At 45.8% G+C, this 23,984-nt stretch overlaps 1 protein-coding gene across 3 annotated transcripts in view; it reads left to right on the forward strand.

Annotated features, from left to right (window-relative positions):
- LOC147120408 (myosin light chain kinase, smooth muscle-like) overlaps positions 1 to 23,984 on the forward strand; it is a 604,168-nt gene that overhangs the window by 396,028 nt on the left and 184,156 nt on the right. For all 3 annotated transcript variants that reach the window (XR_015078189.1, XM_085986292.1, XM_085986291.1), the window contains exons 14-18: positions 4,727 to 4,973; positions 13,063 to 13,143; positions 13,487 to 14,286; positions 14,741 to 14,857; positions 15,387 to 15,473. Coding sequence is in view for 2 of the 3 variants with exons in the window: in XM_085986292.1 (XP_085842418.1) it covers positions 4,727 to 4,973; positions 13,063 to 13,143; positions 13,487 to 14,286; positions 14,741 to 14,857; positions 15,387 to 15,473 (1,332 nt within the window). In the remaining variant the exon portion in view is untranslated. The remainder of the gene's footprint in view (positions 1 to 4,726; positions 4,974 to 13,062; positions 13,144 to 13,486; positions 14,287 to 14,740; positions 14,858 to 15,386; positions 15,474 to 23,984) is intronic.

Raw genomic sequence — 23,984 nt, forward strand, 5'->3', positions numbered from 1 at the left:
ATGGTGAATCACCAGTGTGAGCACAAGTGTGCAGGAGCTAGGACAGGGGAATAGGATGCCACATGTGCCAGCTCGCCGGATGGCGAGATCACCTACCAGCTCTGCTGCAGCGGACTCAGATATCAGACTTTGAGGGCTCAAGTTTCAGAAGAAGGTTCCTGCGCATTTACCAGGAAATGTTAGGTGCACTGGGCAGCCTGCCAGAGGGCAAGCGCACAATGTCACAGAACATGGAGGAGTCCACCTTCAACTTGTGTTAAGGCTTCGCTCAGAGCATGGAGACCTTTCCGTCCAACATGGACAAAGTGGTCAGATCCATTAACACGACAGTGGCGAGCACCATGACGGAGCCTCTGCTGACAGCTTCCATGGCAGCTAACACTGCTGCCATGGAGGCTCAGATGGTGGCTATCTTGGCTTTGGGGGATAGTGTCGACAGGGGCCCCCAGAACGTCACATCACTTCTGCAGTCTGTTTTTGTAACGATTTGCAGGAGTGCTGAGGCACAGTCCGAAGAGAGTGGCCTTGGCTCCATGGAAGCAACAACTGCTGTCCTCTCTTAGGATGACAACATGACTGTTCCCCCACCAACCACTCTGCCAGTGCCCTTATTAGTGCCACACAGCTATCTGGGTCAGACTGCCCTAGCCCACGATAAGATGTTACACTCTGCAGCCAAGCCCTAAAGGCCCTGAGCTGCTCGAGGTCGCCACCACAGCCATCTGATGTGTCCTCAATGGAAGCACCTTCCACCTCCCAAGCTGTAGTCACTGGATAAACACTTTATAAGAGCACTAGGATAATTAAACAACCACAGATGATTGACACTAAGGGCATGCACAAGAGTGATTCATAGTTATTTCTGTTAACTATTAGACAATTGAATTGTTGGATGAATTTGTTTTTTACATCGTGTCCACAGCACAGGAACAGGCTATTTGACCCAACTGGTTTATGCCAGCATTTATGTTCCACACAAACCTTCTCCCTCCCCTCTTCATCTAACCCTATCAGCATACACTTCTATTTCTTCATCCCTCATGTGCTTATCTAACTTCCCTTTAAATCATCTATGCTATTGGCCTCAACTACTCCACATTCCACATTCTTACCACTCCCTGGATAACGAAGTTTCTCCTCAATTTCCTATTGGATTTATTAGTGTCTATCTTATATTTATGATCTCTAGTTTTAATCTCCCCCAGAAGTGGAAATATTTTTGCCATGTCTACCCTATCAAACCATTTAATTATTTTAAAGACCTTTATCAGGTTACCCCTCAGTCTTCTCTTCTAGAGAAAAGAGCCCCAGCCTGTTCAGTCTTTCCTGATAGAAAGACCAAGGTGCTAGGTGTCAGCCGTGGCGCAGTTGGTAACACCCTCAGCACCCTTACCTCTGAATCAAAAGGTTGTGGGGTCAAGTCCTGCTCCAGAGACTTGAGCACAAAAATCTAGGCTGACACTCTAGTGCAGTACTGAGGGAATGCTGCACTGTCGGAGGTGCCATCTTTCGGATGAGATATTAAACCGAGGCCCATCTGTCCTCTCAGATGGACATAAAAGATCCCATGGCACTATTTTGAAGAAGAGCAGGGGAGTTCTCCCCAGCCTCCTGGCAAATATTTATCCCTCAATCAACATCACTAAAAAAAGCCCAGATTATCTGGACATTATCATATTGTTGTTTGTGGGAGCTTGCTGTGCTTCTGCGTTTTCTTCATTACAACAGTGACTACACTTCAAAAGTACTTCATTGGCTGTAAAGCGCTTTGGGAAGTCCAGTGGTCATGAAAGGCGCTATATAAATGCAAGTCTTTTTTAGTTATAACCTCTCAGTTCTGTATCATCCGTGTAAGTCTTTTTTGCACCTTCTCCAATGCCTCTATATCCTTTTTATAATATGGAGACCAGAACTGTGCACAGTACTCCAAGTGTGGTCTAACCAAGGTGCCATACAAGGTTAACACAATTTCCCTGCTTTTCAATTCTATCTCTCTAGAAATGAACCCCAGTGCTTCATTTGCTTTTTTATGGCCTTATCAACCTGCGTCACTACTTTTAGTGATTTGTGTATCTGTACTCCTAGATTCCTTTGCTCCTCTACCCCATTTAGATTTATTATCCAGGCAATATGAGGCCTCCTTATTCTTCCTACCAAAATGCACCATCTCACACTTATCTATATTGAAATTCATTTGCCAATTTATTGTCTTGTACTTTGTCACATTCTTCCTTTGTATTAACTACACCTCACAATTTGGTGTTGTCCGCAAATTTAGAAATTGTACTTCCAATTCCCAAGTCTAAATCGTTTATGTAAATTGCAAACAACAGTGGGCCCAGCACCAATCCCTGTGGAACACCACTTCCCAGTCTGAGTAGTCCACCTTTTGCTAGTCTGAGTTTTGTTCTGTATTTGATGTTGATGTTTATCTTCGTAATGAAGTTAGGGCAAAACCCATGAGGTTGAACCGAAGGAAGGAAATTGGATAGTGGTGATTAGGATTGCGGAACTATTGGTGTGTTGGGGATCGGAGGGTGGTTCATGGGAAGCGCTCTTGGATGAGCTGCTCTCAGAGTTCTGGCAGCTAGGGGCACTGGTGGTCACTGCCAATCATGCTGTTTCTCCTCTTCATGCTGCTCCTCTTCCTCTTCCTGCTCCATTTCTTGCTGCCCAGTTAATGGTAAGGGCTGGTCCCTCATGATAGCAAAGTTATGGAGCATGCAGCAGATGACCACAAATGTTAATACCCGCTCAGATGTGTACTGCAAAACTCCTCCTGAACAGGCAGCGGAAGCATGCTTGAACATGCCGACTGTCTGCTCAATAACATTTCTGGTGGCAGCATGACTCCCATTGTAGGTCAGTTCATTAACTGTGCCCAGATTCCCGACAGGAGTCATGAGCCATGTCTGAAGAGGATAGCCCTTGTCGCCCAGTAGCCAACCTGCAGCCTGAAGGCAGCACAGGTGACCGGCACAGGATGAATACACCATGACTGCTGCCAGGAATCAGGGCACAGACTTGCATGATGTGCTTCTTGTATTCTCAAACAAGCTGAACGTTGAGGGAGTGGAATCCTTTTCTATCCAGAAAGAATCCAGGCTGGTAATGGGAACAAGCAAGGCAATGTGGGTGAAGTTTATGGCACCACCTTGCATCCTGACAAAGCATAATGCTCTCTCATCCTGCTTTGCTCTGTCTAGTGGGAAAGAGATGTAGGTATTCCTCCCAGTGTGGAGAGCCTTGGTGACCTCTCTGATACAATGGTGGACTGCAAACTGTGTGATGTCACCGATGTCACCTGCTGCAGCCTGAAAGGAGCCTTTTGCATAAAAGTTAAGGGCCACAGGCAGTGCCACCCATGCCCTGGTTGGAGCCTTAAGTTGTAACTGCAGCAGGTGATATAGCTCCGTGATAACCTCCTTTGTGAAGTGAAGGTTCCCAAGACATTGCTCCTCAGTGAACTTCAGGCAGGAGAAGTGCTTCCTGAAGACCACTGTGGGTATGGCCTCCTACACAGTGTCCTCCTCCCTCTTCTACCAGCTGTTACTGCTCCCTCTTATCTTCTTGGCTGCTCCTCATCCTTCAGCCTGAAAGGTAGCTCTACCAGACCACCCATGACTGCAGTGAAACTATTTTGAAAGCAGCCAAAAGCATGCAGCAAAAAACTTTTCTTCTTAGAAGTCAAAATTAAGCTATAGGCCAAAAACAGTCCTGAAGTTAACCAGCAGCCTAAAAGGACAAACCAAGAACTAATCTGTATGTAGTGGATGAGCCCTTTAAATAGCGCTGCTGAAGGATCCTTGCTGGCTGTTAATGCCATGAGTTGCGGAGTGAATTTATCACGTGGTGAGTCAAGTGCTGGCACAGTCCAATTTCAGAAAGGGCTCCTACAACAAGCATAGGACTCTTATTTAAATATTTTAATGAGTGCTTTAAATACTAATGGTGTGCGCCCTGGACGCCTACAGTGGAGCCTGATCCAATATGCCAGGCGATGAGCGCGTGTGTGCCACCCACCATATTGGCCGCTTAGGTGCTCTTTAAACCTGTAAAACAGACATGGTGCCAATGAATTTTTAGGCCAATATTTCAGATTCACTCTTACCCATCCAATATTGCCATAATATAATTAATGTCGAATTTCAGAGGTCTAGATAGTCTCCATGGTAGCAACAGAAGTTGTTACTTTGTTGAGGCAGCACACAGAAGTTTGTCACGATGAAGAATTTGTGGTTTGTAAGTAGGGTTGGCAACTCTGGTTGGACGCATTCTTGGAGGTTTCATCACACTACTTCCTGCCTCCAACTGCCCCGCCCCCACGCCCCCGCCATTGGTCGCCCGACACAGCCATTCTCGCGGTGCCCCGCCTTCCAACGCCAATTGGAAGGCAAATAGGGTCTTAATTACCTGATTGACTGACAGTCAAGCATCATCCAAACAGCTTTTTATCCCGTCACCAATATTTTTATTACTAATAAGTGTTCAAAGATAATGAAACAAATCACACACAATTCTTTAATGCCCCTATGACTTTCCTCCTGGGTTTCTCGTAGCAGTGTCCTGGAGATTAAGCTTCAATTCCTGGGACTCCAGGACAATCCTGGAGAGCTGCCAACCCTACTTGGAAGTTTGATATTCTTGAACAGAAATATATTGTACGCTTTGCTCTATCCAACATTATCAGACAAAAATCATACAGAAGTCTCTTTTGATTCTGTAGAGCCTCAGGATGGGATACAACCCTGGTTCATCAGCAAGCCAAAAGCTGTGACTTCGACTTTAGGGGAACATGCCCTCATTTCATGTGCCATCGCTGGAGATCCATTCCCAAATGTGCAGTGGATGAAAGACGGGCAAAAGGTTGTAATTGATGAAGGCTGCAAAGTCCTCCAGAATGAGGATGTATTTACACTGTTCATCAAGAATGTCCAGCTTGACCATGCTGGTCAATATGAAATACGGCTCAAGTATGTTTACAATGCATTCTCCCCAAGTCTTTGTGCTGTTGTCCATATAAGCTATGCAACAACCTAAATATGTTTTAGTATTCACTGTTTATAGAACAATGACAAATGTGTATAAAGAAAGCATTTATAATTTCACTGTAAATAGTGATTAGTGGAAAAGTTCCTTCTATATAACTTATTTTAATGCAAGTCTATAACTGTTCATCATGTTTTATTTATAATTTTTAAATGAGTTTTTTTTTCATTAATTGCAGTTTCACCATTTGACTTATTTGGCCTAACTCAATCGTATGGCCTCATAGGACGTGGCCTTTAGCAAAATGTGTCTGAGCTCTTGGACAATTTGTGCTGGCACAACAGTCTGGAGTTTCCACACAATTGCGTTTTTTTCGGTGCAATTTCCCCGATAGCAGGGTAACTGCCACAAAAGATTGCGGAATTTTAAGCACAAATTGCGTTCAGCGCAACTCGAGTTTCTGCGATCTTTTGCGCTAGTTTTAAAAACATTGCACTAGAAGCAGACCATGTCCACAAAACTGGCCACACCTCCCTGGGTGAATTAATCACCACTGGGAGTTTCCGCTAATTGTGCTTGTTTACGGGTCTTTGAGGAGACTCCAAAAATTAAGCTGAAACTTTTGGGCGCAGGGACACTAATAGGTACGTTTTAAAAGGTTTTCAATGATTTTTTTAAAAATTACTAACTGACTGACTACTGCACCCCAATAAAACTAGAAAATAGTTTTGTATATTTGTTAAGTCATTTTTAGTAATTTAAGATTGGGTAACTCACAGGTGGTGGCTTGACACTGTGATTTAAAATGCTTATTTTGTGATTAACACATTAATCAAACTTTAATATATCAAGGAATATTTCTTTAAAAACATTTTTTTAAATTAAGTTTGAAAATGCTGCTCAATTGCACTGGTGCTTGTCAGATTTTGTGTTCAATGTTATGCAAATGAGTTTGAGCGGAAACTCGGGTGTGGGGAAACATTTTTCACAACGGGCACAATTTTGGGCACAACTTGCGCTGGAATCACCGATTGTGCTCAAAATGGAAACACTACCCCAACATATGCATTGCTGCCCTTCAGTTTCTCATGGCTAGTTATGGACAAACATTGGAAGTGCAATTTTGAACTGGTCCAAATGGGCTGATTGAAATTGCTGTACAAGAATGCAATTTCAGACTGGTTTGGATTTCTTACTGCTCGGACTGGGCTGCTGCTTTTCAAGCATACCGCTCCGACGGGATTCCATCTCATGTGGGCCGCACCTTTAAATTCCAGTTGGAGGGCCTCGAGCAGTTCTTCTGCTTGTCCCCCCTATGTCAAGGTCGGGGGGAGTTCTGAACTTCCTCTGGAAATTCCTTTCCTTGAAGGCCCCAGCGGAACTCACACCAAATGAGACCTGCTGTAATTGAGACAGCCTTCTAAAGGCCCCAAACCTTCACTAGAGAATGGTAATCAATTCCCAGAGGGGATCAAATACCTTCCCTACTCCGAGTGACTCCAGTGGGAGCTGACGAGTTGATGGCCCATTTGAGCCTCTGGAGGACTCCATTCTGCTTTACAAGGGCAGATCGGCTCAAGTTAGGGCAGGCATCACTGATGCATCCATTCAGGGGCCGGTGACCCACTTTGGTTATGCAAATGATCACATCCCAGAATTTGGGACAGCGTCTCTGGGCTAGTGAGAGGGCAGGAAAGGGCTTTGCACTGCTGCATTTACACTAGCAGAATGGGGCCTCAGGGATTACATGTATATGTAGCTGCATATGCATAGATATATACTATAGCTTCTTATCTATACATACGTATATGTGAAAATGCATGCATAAATACTCATTTGGAAAAGCAGAGATTACAGTCTTCAAAGTTGCTGAGCAGTTATTTATACAGTTCAGTCTTAAAAACTATTTCTGATCCCACAATGGCTCATTGGGTTTATGCATTGCATCTTGTGGTCTCAGATTCACTCCTAATCAATGAGATAGCCATTCTCAGCTGGCTTAACAGTGAGGGGCAAAACAAAGGGTGCTGGGGGGTGAGGTCCGGTAACGCACGGGAAACCCAGAAGTCACTGCAGCGCATCCGTCAGTGGCTTTTTAACCCAGCCACTGCATTACCATATGATGTCCAGGTTTCCTGACCAATTAGCGTCAGCAGGAATGATGACGACCTGCATGACGCAATTTTAACTCCAGTATTTAAAGGGACACTCCAAACATGCAATTTGATGGAGTTTGGAGTTGGGAGCCGTGAGAAGCAAGTGCCAGACTGGAATCCAGAAGGTCAAAGGCTGCGCCTCGTTTCAGTGATGCCTCCCTGGATGTGCTGCTGGGGGCTGTGAAGACCCAGAGGGATGTACTGTTCCCTAGGAGGAAGAAGCCAGCTGAGGCCACCAAGAAGGCGTGGTTGCAGGTGGCACAAGAGGTCAGCAGCAAGAGAGTGCTGCCACCCTCCTGGATACAATGCAGGAAGTGGTTGAATGATCTAAGCAGGCAGGAAAGGTGAGAGCAGTAGGACATTCCTGATGTGTGTATCAGCCAACCCCCTCACTCTGCCTTCTCAAGCCTACTCCAGCACATCACTCCTCACAGCAACTTACCTTGCAGGTACACCCATCCCTCTCTACACTTCCTCATATCCCCATCAGTCCATCCACCACTGACACTCACCCTCATCCTTACGCAATATCATGCCTCTCTCTCAGTCACCCTCTCTTCATCTGGTGACTCTCACATCACAAGTGAGCGAAACCAGATGGTGGAAACAGGGGCTGCAGTGGAGATTCCGCTTTGGAGGGTGCAGGATGCTCCAAGTTCTGCTCAGCTGAATGCAGTTGCTGTACCTCGAGGGCCATCGATGAACAGGATATTTCTGGAGCAGCAGCAGAGAATGTGCTGGCAGGTGTTCCAACCACACTGTGCATGCTTGCAGAGATTGGAGGAGTTTGTCTCGAGCATGATTGGCATGATGTCGCAGGCCTTTGCGATGATGTCTTCATCCATGGAAAAAGTGGCAGCCGCATGGAGCATAAAACGTGGCAATCACACGAGTGCATGCAGGCCTTCACCAATACTTGCACACTTTGAATGCCACCTTAAATAGGATGAATGATACCCCAACCTTGGCCATTCATCACCCAACTGAAAAGGCCACTTGCCAGCCAGCAACAAAGAATGGGCAAGATGGGAAAGTGCAGCAAAGTGTTCTCCAGCTCCTTGCTAGCAGCTGGGCCATGAGAGGGATGATGGTGAAAGGGAACATGGAAGTGGGGACTCGGCTCAAAGTACTCTGCTTCTCATACCTTTGGTTAACAAAAAGTTATCAATCTCAGATTTAAAATTAACAATTGATCTAGCATCAATTGCTGTTTGCGGAAGAAAGTTCCAAACTTCTACCACCCCCTCAGTCAGTACCCCACGTGCTACCTTGTGTCCCAGTGGCCAATCTGCCCCTGCACAGGTCCTCACAGGCTCCAAAACCCAGAGGACATCGGCCAAGAGCATCTCAGCAGTCAGAGCAGGGATCTGAGCAGCCTGCCTCTACCTCTACTGAAAACACAGTGGCTGCACCATGTAGAAGTGCTAGAAAAAAGAAGAAAGATTTGTAGTTGCACAAGGGTATATACATGAGTGTGTTACACATTGTTAGAATGTTAAGTTTCTGTTTTATATGTGAGTCACATAAATATTGTTTTGCATCACTTTCCCGTCTTGCTCATTCTTGATTGCTGGCTGGCAAGTAGCCTTTTCAGTTGAGTGATAATGAATGGGACGACATGAATTGATGTCGAGCAATGGGGGACTGTGCATGGGAGGCTTGGTTGTTTGCAGGACTGCTTTGTGTTAGTAGCATTGGAGGGGAGGGGGCAAAAGTGGCTTTTGCATGTGGTTGTTAGATGAGTGCACTAGTAGAACCTAAGTGAACCTTGCAATAATGAGGGCATCCCGGGCAGCAATGTGCATCGCTGGTGGTGCACTGCCCTCATCACCTTCCGCCTCCTCCCCCTCCACCTCATCCTACCCCTCCTCCTCGTCTGAAGACATATTAAGGGGAACAGATAGGGTAAATAGAGAAACTATTTCCACTGATTGGGGATTCTGGGACTAGGGGGCACAGTCTAAAAATTAGAGCCAGACCTCTCATGAGTGAAATTAGGAAACATTTCTACACACAAAGGGTGGTAGAAGTTCAGATCAATTGTTAATTTTAAAACTGAAATTGATAGCTTTTTGTTAACCAAAGGTATTAAGGGAAATGTGTCAAATGGAGTTAGATCACAGATCAGCCATGATCTCATTGAATGGTGGAACAGGCTCGAGGGGCTCAATGGCCTACTCCTGTTCCTATGTGGCTCTATGCTCTGCGCCTTGTTCCTCCTGCAGGTCCAAACCTCAGTGCTGTGCAATATTGTGCAGAGTGCAGCACACCACAACCATTGTGGGGACCCTGGCTGACGCGTACTGAAGGGCGCCTCCAGATCTGTCCAGGCACCTGAAGTGTATCTTCAGCACGCCAATGGTTTCTTCAATGCCATATCTAATGGTAAAGCGTGGCCACCAGATCTAGTTGTCAGCAGGTCTTGTTCCAGCAGGCTGCAAATGTTTGCCACCCTCTGACGCTACACACTGAGGCTCCTGAGACACTGGTGTTCCGACATGTCGAGGAAGCTTATCCTCGGTCTGTCGACCCTGTGTGCCGGTATGGCCTCCTGCGAGCTGCACTTCTCTGCTGATCCCCTCTCTCCTGTGGAGCTGTAGGTCTGTGAGTAGCAGGCTGTTACTGGTGCAGGTCCTGCTGCTCCTGGTCCTGCTGGTGCAGCTCCTGCTGCCGCTGCTGCTGCTGGTGGTCAACTGAGGTCCAAAATAACACAGCATAAGCAGTACATATGCTGATCTGATAGATCAGAGCTCCAAAGTGCAGATCATACCTCCGAACCCCCAAGGTGTAGATGACACCTCTAAAGTGTGTAAAGTTACCTCTCAGTTCAAGTACTGTGAACAAACCCTTTTCTTATGTTAACACAACCAGGTAAGAAAGCAGCTGTGAGTACTCAGTACTTATTGACATATTTCCCTGTCATGGCTTCAGCCCTCTCACTTGCCGCTGTCTTCTCGCCTTGCTTTCACTGGCGAGTTCCAGAAATCCCGGGAAACCCGTGGAGCCAAAGTTAGTGAAAAACCCGTGTTAATATCGCTCTAATTGAGCAATTAACGTATTGAAACTGACAACATGCCTCGCCCGAGGGGGTTGCATGCACCCAGCCTAACGCGCTGGAGTGAAATTCATCACGTCGGGTTGGAACCGGCTTCCCGACACGCTCGCATTTTACCTGGATTTCACCCCCACCCGCACCCAAACCTACGCACTCACCCTCATTAAAATTCGCCTCCCCATGAGTCTCAGATTTCTTGGAATGGGGATGAGAAAGTCTAATGTTTCCGGTTCTTAATTTCTAACTAATGTGCATTGTTTGCTGGAAGTCTGTTCATATGTGTATGAACCTGAACTGGAGAGAGAATTGGGCTTGAGTGTGATGTACCCTATTGCCAAATAGCCTGCAGACCCTTGTGGAAAGTTACTATTTTGGAGACATGCAACAGCATAATTCAGCGCCTTTAGGAGAGGCAGAATAATTGGATCAGGATAATAATTTTCAATCAAAAACAAATGTTTAACGATATTTGTCATTAAACAAATCTTATGAATGCATCTGAAACATCTGTCTTGTTAAGGAAGAACACAGTACTGCTATATATGGTAACAGCTTCAACATTTTGGAGGAGAAATTCAACACAAGGCCATCTGTTTTGCCCCTGAAAAGCAGGCTGCCGTGAGTTGTAAATCTGGGGGCACCTTGGTCGCCTCATTGACATCCAAGACCCGCATCAAACAGGCATACGGCGGCTTTATTAAGGAAATTGGGGTCCTATGTCGGTTGTAATTCTGGTTCAAATCGGAGGACATTGCTCTGTTTAAGCTCCACCTAGTTGTCGCAGATCTTGAGTGGCCTAACCAGCTGTCCTCAAAGGGACTGCTGGAGGCTGCTCAAAAATCTGCCACAAAACTTTCACAAAGTTATATTTTTGTGGACCCAGAAGGAGCAGGAATGCGTGGCCTGGCAACCTTCTTAACCTGTCCCATTACCGTCTCCTTTTGCCTTGAATATCTCAGTGTCTCTTAACCTCTTCTGCCTTCCATCCTATCACAGACCTTCCCTTTTGTTCTTTAATCCCCTCCCCCCCTTTCCCAGCCCCTACACTTAAAAACCTGTTCCATTTCCTGCTTTATTCCAGTTCTGACAAAATGTCATCGACCTGAAACGTTAACTCTGTTTCTCTCTTCACAGATGCTGCCTGACCTGCTGAGTTTCTCCAGCATTTTCCGTTTTCATTTCATATTTCTTCCCCTTTATTTATTTTTACTTTTTTTGCTGACTTTTCTCCTTGTCTGAAAGCATTGTCCCTGCTGAGATACAATTCAAAGGGCGCCTAATTATTCTCAAGAGGCCGTTCTTCATGTGTGAAGCTATACTGTGAATAATAGTAGACTGTTTTCCATAAGGACATCACTCACAGCCAAGCCTCATCCTGTCTCTACGTCTCTCTCCTCCTTTAAGATGCTCCTTAAAATCTACCTCTTTGACCAAACTTTTGGTCACCTGTCCTAATATCTCCTTATGTGGCCCAGTGTCAAATTTTGTTTGATAAGGCTCCTGTGAAGCACCTTGGGACATTTTAATATGTTAAAGGCACTATATGAATGCAAGTTGTTGTTGTTGTTGTCGTCTTAACCCAACAGCCACAACTGTGGACCTTCCAGCAGGGAGAAAAGGGACTATAGCTGATTGTTTCTCTCCTCAACCAGTGTGCCGAGACCAATTGTAGCATCTCTATTCCACCCCAGTGCCGCACAGATCAAAAATAAAACGCGGAATCTTCTGGCCTGCACAACTCAGTTACTTGTGCCTTTAACAACTGAGACCTTTAATTTAAACATAAATGTGTGACAGTTGAATATTGGCAGATCACCTTAGAATAATATACAGAGTTTATAGTTCCAATTTTAGGATTGTGGAGCTGTGAAGCTAGCTGGGTTTCAAAAAAATAAACATATGATAATGTTTGTATTCTCAGCAATTTTATTCCCTCCCTACTGCTTGTCAAGGCATTAATTCTTTGTTGGACTATGTTTCCATTTGCACCTAAGCCAAGGGTTAACAGTTGCAAGTAACAAAGCAAAGACCCTTACTGATCTTCAGAAATCAATCAACTCTGCCTTATAGATCTCCCCCAGTGCCTCAGTGAGTCGCCGAGCAGTACAGTCCAGGAAAGCCCCAGGTGGGCTGCAAGTACTCGAGCCTTGCCAATGAGTGCTGGCAGACCATTCAACCATGGGAGCATCATCACCTTGCATGACCTTATCCTCATCCAACATCCACACACAAACTCACAGCACGGCTGTTGAATAACAATCGGGTGCAGGAATTCTCCCTATACCAGTTGTAGTGTCTCTACCATTACCCAAGCTGAGATAAGGCAGATCAGCACAACCCAGTGATTGAACCTGGGACTTTCCTGGACTGTGCTGCTCGGCCACTCACTGAGGCACTGGGGGAGACCTATAAGGCAGAGTTGATTGATTTCTGAAGATCAGTAAGGGTCTTTGCTTTGTTACTTGCAACTGTTAATCCTTAAATCATTTGATCACAGCATTAACCATAAGGGGTTTATTTCTTTTGCAAAGGAAGAGTTAGCAGCCTGAGAGTATCTCATCCTACAAATCTGATTCAGCTAATTGCAGTAGGCTTGTTTTGCTTTGATAAGCAGTTGAATATTTATGCACACACTGCTCTGCACGGATGCTGCTCACATTGTGATGGAGAGATAGCAAGCATTTATAACCACAACGCCTAAACAATATGATTCACATTTTAAAAAAAATTACTAGCATTTGCTACATTTCAGATGCATGTACAAATATGGTTATTCATAGTCACTTTATTTTGGTAATCTATTTTCCATATATTATTTAACTTAAACCCCCTCCTGTTCCCTTTTTCTTTCACAAATGTCAGAAACCAAGTTGGCAAGTGCAGCTGCCATGTGTCTCTAGTGGTCAAAGAATTCTCCCTTTCCCGAGAAGAAGCCGAGGAAGAGTAAGTATGATTCCCACATTACTTGGGAGGGTTCTATTTTAGCACTGCCTGTACTAAGGTCAGTTCTAGTCTGGAAAAAATTCAAAACTAATCCCCAAAAGTGACCAAACAAATTGTTTACATCACACAGCTGTGCCATAGTACATGGCCCGAGTAGAGTCTGTCTCACTTTTTTCATGCCCTTACATGGTCACTGAAGTCATCAGTGATGCAGTACAGTAATGGATTGTGTTCATGTAATAAGCCTTTCCCTTTTATAAACATTCTTGTATCAAGCCCGGGGCTGTTCTGTAGCTTCCAAACTAACCTCTTGTTAATTCTTTCCTTTCATTGCTGGTAATAGTAAGGAGCAATTGAATGCCAGTGTATTTGAAGAGGAGGAGGGTTGTGGTGATGGCATAGGGAATTTTGGTAAACCTGATAGTGCCGAGAAGAGCATTGCAGAAACAAAAGGAAGCACAGACAAGGAGAAAGCATTCCGTGGAGTGCTTAGGAGAAAAGTTGAAACCAAAGAGCAGTCTGCAGAACAACTCAAACAGCAAGAGGCTGAACAGAAAGACTTCCGTTGCGTACTAGGGAAGAAAGTGATCACCAAAAGCTTTTCTGAGGAAGAATTGAAGGAACGATCAGCAGAACAAATGAACTTCCGAGACTCTCTTTCCAGACATGTTAAAACAACCAACTCATTTGAAGAAGAAAAGAAAATTTCAAGTCCCCAACAGATAGATTTCCGGGCAGTCCTAGGTAAAAAGAATATTCCCAAAGTATCACCACAAGAAATGATCACACCAAAGCAAGCACAGCCAGACTTCAGGAGTGCTCTGGGCGAAAATAAGCAAACACCTACTGACAAAGAGACAAATAATGATGCTGAAAGCATAGAACATGTAAAAGTGGACTTAAATGATGATGGCGATTGTAAACATGGATGTTCATGTGTCGATGGTGGAGTAATTGAGGAGAAATCTGAAAGCACAGGCAGTGCACCTGTCTTTAAGGAAACATTAAAGAATGCTCAGGTAGCAGATGGTGAACGTTTATTGTTACAATGTCGGGTTGTGGCCGAACCACCTCCAGCAGTCACTTGGACTATAAATGGAAAGGCCATCAAGTCAACCAAGTTCATTAATATATCTCAAGAAGGTAACTGATTTCCAAGAATAGATGGAGATTTAAATTAAATCCTAAGTTGTAATAAACATTCAAACAGTAGACTGTGCTTATATTGAAAAACTGTTCTAATAAAATTTATTAATAAAGTAATATTTCATTTAATTATTGCACTAACAAAGCTTTAATCTCTATTTAATCTTTTAAAGCCCTGAGGACTGTGCATATTTATTGTTCACTAATGATTTTTGATATAAATGCACATCAGTAATGCAAATGTCAAAATATTTCTCAAAACCAAGCTTTATTCTGTAATACGCAATCTTGTTGTAATAAAGATTTGTGGAAAGTTTAGAACATATTTTTATTAATCTGGAGTTGATGAAAACTTGTCCTCAAAAGCTATGTTTAAAGAGTTAAGTATAATTGAATCATAGTTTGAAATCCATGTGGACTGTAGACACTCACAAGCTTTTATTTATGTCAGGATCACTTTGTACACTTACAATTGAGGAGGTCCTGCCTGAAGATGAAGGCCAGTACAAATGCATAACAGAGAATTCTGCAGGGAAAATGGAATGTACTTGCTCGGTTACTTTGGCTGGTAAGAGCATGAGAACTCGCAATGGAAAACATTCCACTGCTTGCAACTTTGTTTGTCTTTTCTTCCTGTCATTAAACTGCAAAATTAAAAACAAAATTCCTTCCACTAGTCTGTAGCAGAAACAAATTACTAACACAAGATTAAGCCAGAGTTTCCCTCAGAACAAACAGACATTTAACAGCACAAAGCAAAATGAAAATGATCTTGGACAGTTAAAATCAAGGAGCCTAAAAACTTTATGAGTTCTAAATGAAAATGTATGAATGTTGGTCAAGCTTTATTTGCAGAATTAATTTCCTATTATAATGCTGAAAATTGTTTAGATTATAGACATATACAGAAATCTAGACAATTTCCTAATTCTCCAAAGAACCAATTAAAAATAAAATAATGAATGGTTAAACAACATCGAGTTGATTTTATAAGGAAAGTTTTGTTTGGTATCTTCAAAATAAAACTTTTTATAAGTACTCTTATATGCTGCAGGACAACAGTCATCCCAAGTTATCTTAGAATCATTGTTTTTCAGATGCAGCGGCACCAAAGACTCCCAAAACTACTGAGAAAATATCAAAGGCAAAATCCACCCGTAGTCCCACTTCAAAAACAGACTGTGGTAAGTCAAGATCATTTATCCAACCTGTTTCCAAATAAGGAATGGATTGGTCTTTCAGCTATTTTCCCATTAGTTAAAGGCTATTCACTGAAGAAGTTGTCATCTGTGATGTTGATATATTATGTTGTTTTAACCTTTGGCACAGGATATATTAATTTCTCCTTTGTGACACAAACTATGCTATGAATGTTAAATATCAAAAACTAATGTAAAGGAGTTTGAAGTTAACTGTGCAAATTCCATGTTTTCTTAATTATGAATTCAGATTTATTTCTTTTAAGCAAGTGACAAATGTGGCAGACAATTTTTGAAATGTGTCAATTTTGTTTCTTTTAAAGGCTTTTAAGTAGGAATTTTTTTAATCAAAAATTATAAATAACCTTAAACAGAGGTTTTAAAAAGAAAGAGAACATTGGTATAATTTGCCTCTCTGTTGTATTACAAGCAGCATTACTTTTGTATATTAAATAAAATTCATATCAGTTACAAAATTCTGTACCCTATATTGTACCTTTCTGAAATATGAATGCCAGTGCCAGCGACTGCAATTCCAGCAGGGAGTCATGTTTGCCTGGAGCACGGGTCAGAGAATTAAGCCTATTATTTTAGAATCATAAAATCGTAGAATGATACAGCACAGAAGGAGGTCATGCGGCCCATCGTGCCTGTGCCGGCTATTTGGTACAGCTATCCAATTAGTCCCACTCCCCTGCTCTTTCTCCATAGCCCTGTAATTTTTTTCCCTTCAAGTATTTATCCAATTCCCTTTTGAAAGTTACTGTTGAATCTGCTTCCACCACCCTTTCAGGCAGTGCATTCCAGATAGAGTCATAGAGTCATAGAGTAATACAGCACGGATAGAGGCCCTTCGGCCCATCGTGTCCATGCCGGCCATCAAGCCCTGTCTAATCTAATCCCATATTCCAGCATTTGGCCCGTAGCCTTGTATGCTATGGCATTTCAAATGCTCATCCAAATGCTTCTTAAATGTTGTGAGGGTTTCTGCCTCCACAACCCTTTCAGGCAGTGAGTTCCAGACTCCAACCACCCTCTGGGTGAAAAAGTTCTTTCTCAAATCCCCTCTAAACCTTCCGCCCTTTACCTTGAATCTATGCCCCCTAGTTATTGACCCCTCTACTAAGGGGAAAAGCTCCTCAGCATCCATCCTATCTATGCCCCTCACAATTTTGTACACCTCAATCATGTCCCCCCTCAGCCTCCTCTGCTCCAAGGAAAACAAACCCAATCTGCCCAGTCTCTCTTCATAGCTGAAGCGCTCCAGCCCTGGTAACATCCTGGTGAACCTCCTCTGCACCCTCTCTAACGCGATCACATCTTTCCTGTAGTGTGGCGACCAGAACTGCACACAGTATTCCAGCTGTGGCCTAACCAGTGTTTTATACAGCTCCATCATAACCTCCTTGCTCTTATATTCTATGCCTCGGCTAATGAAGGCAAGTATCCCATATGCCTTTTTTACCACCTTATCCACCTGTTCCGCCGCCTTCAGGGATCTGTGTACCTGCACACCTAGATCCCTCTGACCCTCCGTCTTGCCTAGGGTCTTTCCCTTCATTGTGTATTCCCTTGCCTTGTTAGACCCCCCAAAGTGCATCACCTCGCACTTTTCCGGGTTAAATTCCATTTGCCACTGTTCCGCCCATCTGACCAACCCATCTATATCGTTCTGCAGACTGAGGCTACCCTCCTCGCTATTTACCACCCTACCAATTTTAGTATCATCCGCGAATTTACTGATCATACCCTTTACATTCATATCCAAGTCATTAATGTAGACCACAAACAGCAAGGGACCCAGCACCGATCCCTGTGGTACCCCACTGGCCACAGGTTTCCAGTCACAAAAACAACCTTCGACCATCACCCTCTGCCTTCTGCCACTAAGCCAGTTTTGTATCCAATGTGCCAAGGCACCCTGGATTCCATGGGCTCTTACCTTCTTGACCAGTCTCCTGTGCGGGACTTTATCGAAGGCCTTACTGAAATCCATGTATACCACATCCACTGCGTTACCCTCATCCACACACCTAGTCACCCCCTCAAAAAATTCAATCAAATTAGTCAGACATGATCTTCCCTTGACAAAGCCATGTTGACTATCCCTGATTAATCCTTGCCTCTCCAAGTGGAGACAAATTTTGTCCCTCAGGATTTTTTCCAGTAATTTTCCTACCACTGATGTTAGGCTCACTGGCCTGTAGTTCCCCGGTTTTTCCCTACTACCCTTCTTGAATAATGGTACTACATTAGCGGTTCTCCAGTCCTCTGGCACATCCCCTGTGGCCAGAGAGGTCCTGAATATATGTGTTAGAGCCCCCGCAATCTCCTCCTTTGCCTCACACAGCAGCCTGGGGTACATTTCATCCGGGCCTGGGGATTTATCCATTTTTAGGCCAGCTAAAACCGCCAATACCTCCTCCCTCTCGATGTTAATATGTTCGAGCATATCACAGTCCCCCCGCCCTATTTCTATGTCTACATCGTCCTTCTCCATAGTGAAAACAGATGCAAAAAATTCATTTAGAACCCCTCCTACATCTTCCGGCTCCACACACAGATTGCCACTTTTGTCCCTAATGGGCCCTATTTTTTCCCTAGTTATCCTTTTACCCTTAATATACTTATAAAACATCTTCGGATTTTCCTTTATTTTGCTCGCCAGTGTTATTTCATGGCCCCTCCTTGATCTCCTAATTTCTTTTTTAAGTATCCCCCTGCACTTTTTGTACTCCTCTAGGGCTTCCTCCGTCTTTAGCCTTTTGTATCTACCAAAAGCCCTCCTTTTTTTCCTAATCCATTCCCGTATATCCCCTGACATCCACGGTTCCCTGTGGTTTTTGGAACCACTCTTGACCTTTATGGGAACATGTTGCCCTTGTATGATCTCAATCTCCCTTCTGAAAGCCTCCCATTGCTCCGATGCGGATTTTCCTACAAGTAGCTGATCCCAGTCCATTTTGGCCAGATCCTGCCTTATCCTATTAAAATCGGCCTTCCCCCAATTTAGAACCTTTATTTCCGGCCCATCCCTGTCCTTTTCCATGACCACCTTAAATCTTACCATATTATGGTCACTATCACCAAAGTGCTCACCTACTAGCACTTTTTCCACTTGGCCGGCCACATTCCCTAGAATTAGGTCCAGTACCGCCCCCTCTCTTGTAGGACTTTCTACATGCTGGCTCAAAAAGCTCTCCTGGATGCACTTTAAGAATTCTACACCCTCTGAGCCTTTCACACTTTGACTATCCCAGTTAATATTGGGGAAGTTGAAATCCCCCATTATTATTACCCTATTATTTGCACATTTCTCTGAGATTTGCCTACATATCTGTTCCTCTATCTCCCCCTGACTGTTTGGAGGCCTATAGTACACTCCCAGCAAAGTGCTTGCCCCCTTTTTGTTTTTAAGCTCCACCCATATGGCCTCATTAGAGGACCCTGCTAATATATCATCCCTCCTTAGTGCAGTAATTGACTCCTTAATTAATATTGCGACACCCCCTCCTCTTATACCTCCCCCTCTGTCTCGCCTGAAGATTCTGTACCCCGGAATATTGAGCTGCCAGTCTTGCCCCTCCCTCAACCATGTCTCCGTGATAGCAACAATATCATACTCCCATGTGTTTATCAACACCTTCAGTTCATCCACCTTATTTGCAAGACTCCTTGCATTAAAATAGATGCCATCCAGCCTTGCCCTTATATATTTGCCCTGTCTACCAAGCTGACTTGTTTTTTCCTCCATAATTGGCAGCACATCCCCCCCTATTTCAGCTCCCCTCTGTATCCCATCCCCCTGCCAAGTTAGTTTAAACCTCCCCCGACAGTGCTAGCAAACCTCCCCGCAAGGATATTTGTCCCGCTCTGGTTCAGGTGCAACCCGTCCGACTTGTACAAGTCCCACCTTTCCCAGAAGCAGGCCCAGTGATCCAGGAAAGTAAAACCCTCCCCCCTACACCAACTCTTTAGCCACGCATTCATCTGCTCTATCCTCCCATTCCTATACTTACTAGCACGTGGCACTGGGAGTAATCCAGAGATTACACCCTTTGAGGTCCTGCCCTTTAATCTGTTACCTAGCTCCCTAAATTCTTGATGCAGGACCTCATCCCTCTTTTTACCTATGTCGTTGGTACCAATGTGGACCACGACCACTGGCTGTTCACCCTCCCCCTCCAGAATGCCCTGCAGCCGCTCAGTGACATCCTTGACCCTGGCACCAGGGAGGCAACAAACCATCCTGGAGTCACGTTTGCGGCCACAGAAACGCCTATCTGTTCCCCTTACTATAGAATCCCCTACCACTATTGCTCTCCCACTCTTTTTCCCCCCCTCCTGGGCAGCAGGAGCACCCCCAGTGCCAGGAAGTTGGCTGCTGCTGCCTTCCCCTGGTGAGTCATCCCCCTCAACAGTATCCAAAGCGGTATACCTGTTTGAAAGGGGGATGTCCGCAGGGGTTCCCTGCACTACCTGCCTGCCTTTGTTGCTCCGCCTGATGGTCACTCCCTGTGCTGCCCTACCCTGAGGCGTGCACAACTCGCTAAACGTGGTATCCACGAGCCTCTCAGCATCGCGCATGCTCCACAACCCATCCACCCGCAGCTCGAGCGCCGCAATGCGGTCTACAAGTAGCTGCAGCTGGATGCATTTCCCGCACACATGGTCGTCAGGGACACTGGCAGCGTCCCTGATTTCCCACATGGAGCAAGAGGAGCAGAACACGGGTCTGAGCTCTCCTGCCATGACTTACTCCTTTAATTAATTTAAAAATTAATTCAATACCCCAGTTACAGGTATACTCTAGGGCGCTTTATTTACCAACTGTCCCCACTACACCTTAATCCCGAGAAATTTAACACCACAGAATTCAAGCTTGTACTGAAAAGAGAGAAATACTCACCAACCAATCACTTACGTGCTCCCTGGTGACGTCACACTCTGATTATTTTTTACCTCTCTCCTCTGATGTTGATTTGGTCTGCCTTGGCGCCGGTTTTTAAGCCGGGCTTCTGCTGCTCTCCGCTGCTGCTCCCTGCCCGAACTGGTCGGGCTTCTGCCTTGGCGCCGGTTTTTAAGCCGGGCCTCTGCTCCTCCTCCGCTGCTGCTCTCCCCCGAACTGGTCGGGCTTCTGCCTTGGCGCCGGTTTTTAAGCCGGGCTTCTGCTGCTCTCCGCTGCTGCTCCCTGCCCGAACTGGTCGGGCTTCTGCCTTGGCGCCGGTTTTTAAGCCGGGCCTCTGCTCCTCCTCCGCTGCTGCTCTCCCCCGAACTGGTCGGGCTTCTGCCTTGGCGCCGGTTTTTAAGCCGGGCTTCTGCTGCTCTCCGCTGCTGCTCCCTGCCCGAACTGGTCGGGCTTCTGCCTTGGCGCCGGTTTTTAAGCCGGGCCTCTGCTCCTCCTCCGCTGCTGCTCTCCCCCGAACTGGTCGGGCTTCTGCCTTGGCGCCGGTTTTTAAGCCGGGCTTCTGCTGCTCTCCGCTGCTGCTCCCTGCCCGAACTGGTCGGGCTTCTGCCTTGGCGCCGGTTTTTAAGCCGGGCCTCTGCTCCTCCTCCGCTGCTGCTCTCCCCCGAACTGGTCGGGCTTCTGCCTTGGCGCCGGTTTTTAAGCCGGGCTTCTGCTGCTCTCCGCTGCTGCTCCCTGCCCGAACTGGTCGGGCTTCTGCCTTGGCGCCGGTTTTTAAGCCGGGCCTCTGCTCCTCCTCCGCTGCTGCTCTCCCCCGAACTGGTCGGGCTTCTGCCTTGGCGCCGGTTTTTAAGCCGGGCTTCTGCTGCTCTCCGCTGCTGCTCCCTGCCCGAACTGGTCGGGCTTCTGCCTTGGCGCCGGTTTTTAAGCCGGGCCTCTGCTCCTCCTCCGCTGCTGCTCTCCCCCGAACTGGTCGGGCTTCTGCCTTGGCGCCGGTTTTTAAGCCGGGCTTCTGCTGCTCTCCGCTGCTGCTCCCTGCCCGAACTGGTCGGGCTTCTGCCTTGGCGCCGGTTTTTAAGCCGGGCCTCTGCTCCTCCTCCGCTGCTGCTCTCCCCCGAACTGGTCGGGCTTCTGCCTTGGCGCCGGTTTTTAAGCCGGGCTTCTGCTGCTCTCCGCTGCTGCTCCCTGCCCGAACTGGTCGGGCTTCTGCCTTGGCGCCGGTTTTTAAGCCGGGCCTCTGCTCCTCCTCCGCTGCTGCTCTCCCCCGAACTGGTCGGGCTTCTGCCTTGGCGCCGGTTTTTAAGCCGGGCCTCTGCTCCTCCTCCGCTGCAGCTCTCCCCCGAACTGGTCGGGCTTCTGCCTTGGCGCCGGTTTTTAAGCCGGGCCTCTGCTCCTCCTCCGCTGCTGCTCTCCCCCGAACTGGTCGGGCTTCTGCCTTGGCGCCGGTTTTTAAGCCGGGCCTCTGCTCCTCCTCCGCTGCTGCTCTCCCCCGAACTGGTCGGGCTTCTGCCTTGGCGCCGGTTTTTAAGCCGGGCTTCTGCTGCTCTCCGCTGCTGCTCCCTGCCCGAACTGGTCGGGCTTCTGCCTTGGCGCCGGTTTTTAAGCCGGGCCTCTGCTCCTCCTCCGCTGCTGCTCTCCCCCGATCATTAAAAACTCGCTGTGTAAAAAAAAGTTTCTTCATGTCGCCTCTGGTTCTTTTACCAATCACCTTAAATCTGTGTCCTCTGGTTACCAACCCATCTGTTACTGGAAACAGTTTCTCCTTATTTACTCTATCAAAACCATTCATAATTTTGAACACCTTTATCAAATCTCCTCTTGACCTTCTCTGTTCTAAGGAGAGCACCAGCTTCTCCAGTCTCTCCACATAACTGAAGTCCCTTGTCCTTGGTACCATTCTAGTAAATCTCTTCTGCATCCTCTCTAAGGCCTTGACATCCTTCATAAAGTGTGGTATCCAGAATTGAACACAATAATCCAGCTGGGGTCTAACAAGTGTTTTATAAAAGGTCATAACGGCACAAAAGGAGGCCATTCGGCCCATCGAGTCCGTGCCGGCTTTCTGTAGAGCAATCTAGTCAGTCCCATTCCCCTCCTCTATCCCCGTAGCCTTGCAAGTTTATTTCCCTTAAGCCTATCCAGTCTCCACTTGAAAACATTGAGTGTCTCCGTTTCTACTACTTCCGTTGGCAGCGAGTTCCAGGTCCTCACCACTCACTGCGTAAAAAAGTTTTTCCTCACGTCCCCCCTGTATCCCTTGCCCAAAATCTTAAATCTGTGTCCTCTAGTCCTTCTACCGTCAACTAGTGGGAACAGCCTTTCCCCATCTAGCCTATCCAAACCCGTCATAATCTTGTACACCTCTATCAAATAACCCCTCTACCTCCTTTGCTCTAATGAAAGCAAATCTAGCTTCTCCAACCTGTCCTTGTAGCTAAGATCCCCCATCACCGGAACCATTCTGGTAAATCTCCTCTGCCGCCTTTCAAGTGCCTTCACATCATTCTGAAAGTGTGGTGACCAGAACTGGTGCAATACTCCAGTTGTGGCCTAACCAGCGTTTTATAAATGTTCAGCATAACTTCTCTACTTTTGTACTCAATACTTCTATTTATGAAGCCCAAGATCCCATATGCTTTGCTAATCACTCTCTCAATAGGTCTCGCCACCTTCAGGGACCTATGCACATTAACTCCCAGGTCCCTCTGTCCCTGCACACTCTTTAAATCTGTGCCGTTAAATGTATATTGCCTCTCCCTGTTCCTTCTGCCAAAATGCATCACCTCACACTTCTCTGTATTAAATTCCATCTGCCACTTGTCTGCCCATTCTGCTAGCCTTTCTATGTCCTGTTGCAGTCAATTGGTATCATCATCACTGTTTGCAACACCCCCAAGTTTGGTGTCATCGGCAAATTTAGAAATTCTATTCTGTATTCCAATATCCAGGTCAATTATATAGATCAAGAAAAGCAGTGGCCCCAGCACTGACCCTTGGGGAAACCCACTGTCTACCATCCTCCATTCTCAAAAACAGCCATTTACCACAACTTGCTGTTTTCTGTCCTTAAGCCAATTCCTTATCTAAGCTGCCACTGACCCACCTATTCCATGAGCCTCAATTTTGTTAACCAGCGTTCTTTGTGGTACTTTGTCAAACGCTTTCCGAAAATCCATGTAGACAACATCCATTGCATTCCTTTCACTAATCCTCCACGTTACTTCATCAAAAAATTCAATTAGATTAGTCAAACACAATCTGCCTTTTACAAATCCATGTTGGCTCTCCTTAATTAGCTTAAACCTCTCCAAGTGCCCGTTAATTTTTTCCTTGATTATTGCTTCTAAAAATTTACCCACCACTGATGTTAAACTGACCAGCCTGTAGTTACTAGGATTGTCCTTCCACCCTTTCTTGAACAATTGTGCCACATTTGCCACTTTCTAATCCTCAGACACCTTCCCTGCATCTAGGGAAGATTGGAAAATTATGGCAAGCGCTTCTGCTATCTCCTCCCCCAATTCCCTTAGCAACCTGGGATGCAAGCCAACTGGACCAGGCGACTTATCCACTCTAAGCATACCCAGCCT

This window comes from Somniosus microcephalus, chromosome 4 (assembly GCF_052327205.1).
Source record: "Somniosus microcephalus isolate GS21.2 chromosome 4, FLI_Smic_1.0, whole genome shotgun sequence".
NCBI lineage: Eukaryota > Metazoa > Chordata > Chondrichthyes > Squaliformes > Somniosidae > Somniosus > Somniosus microcephalus.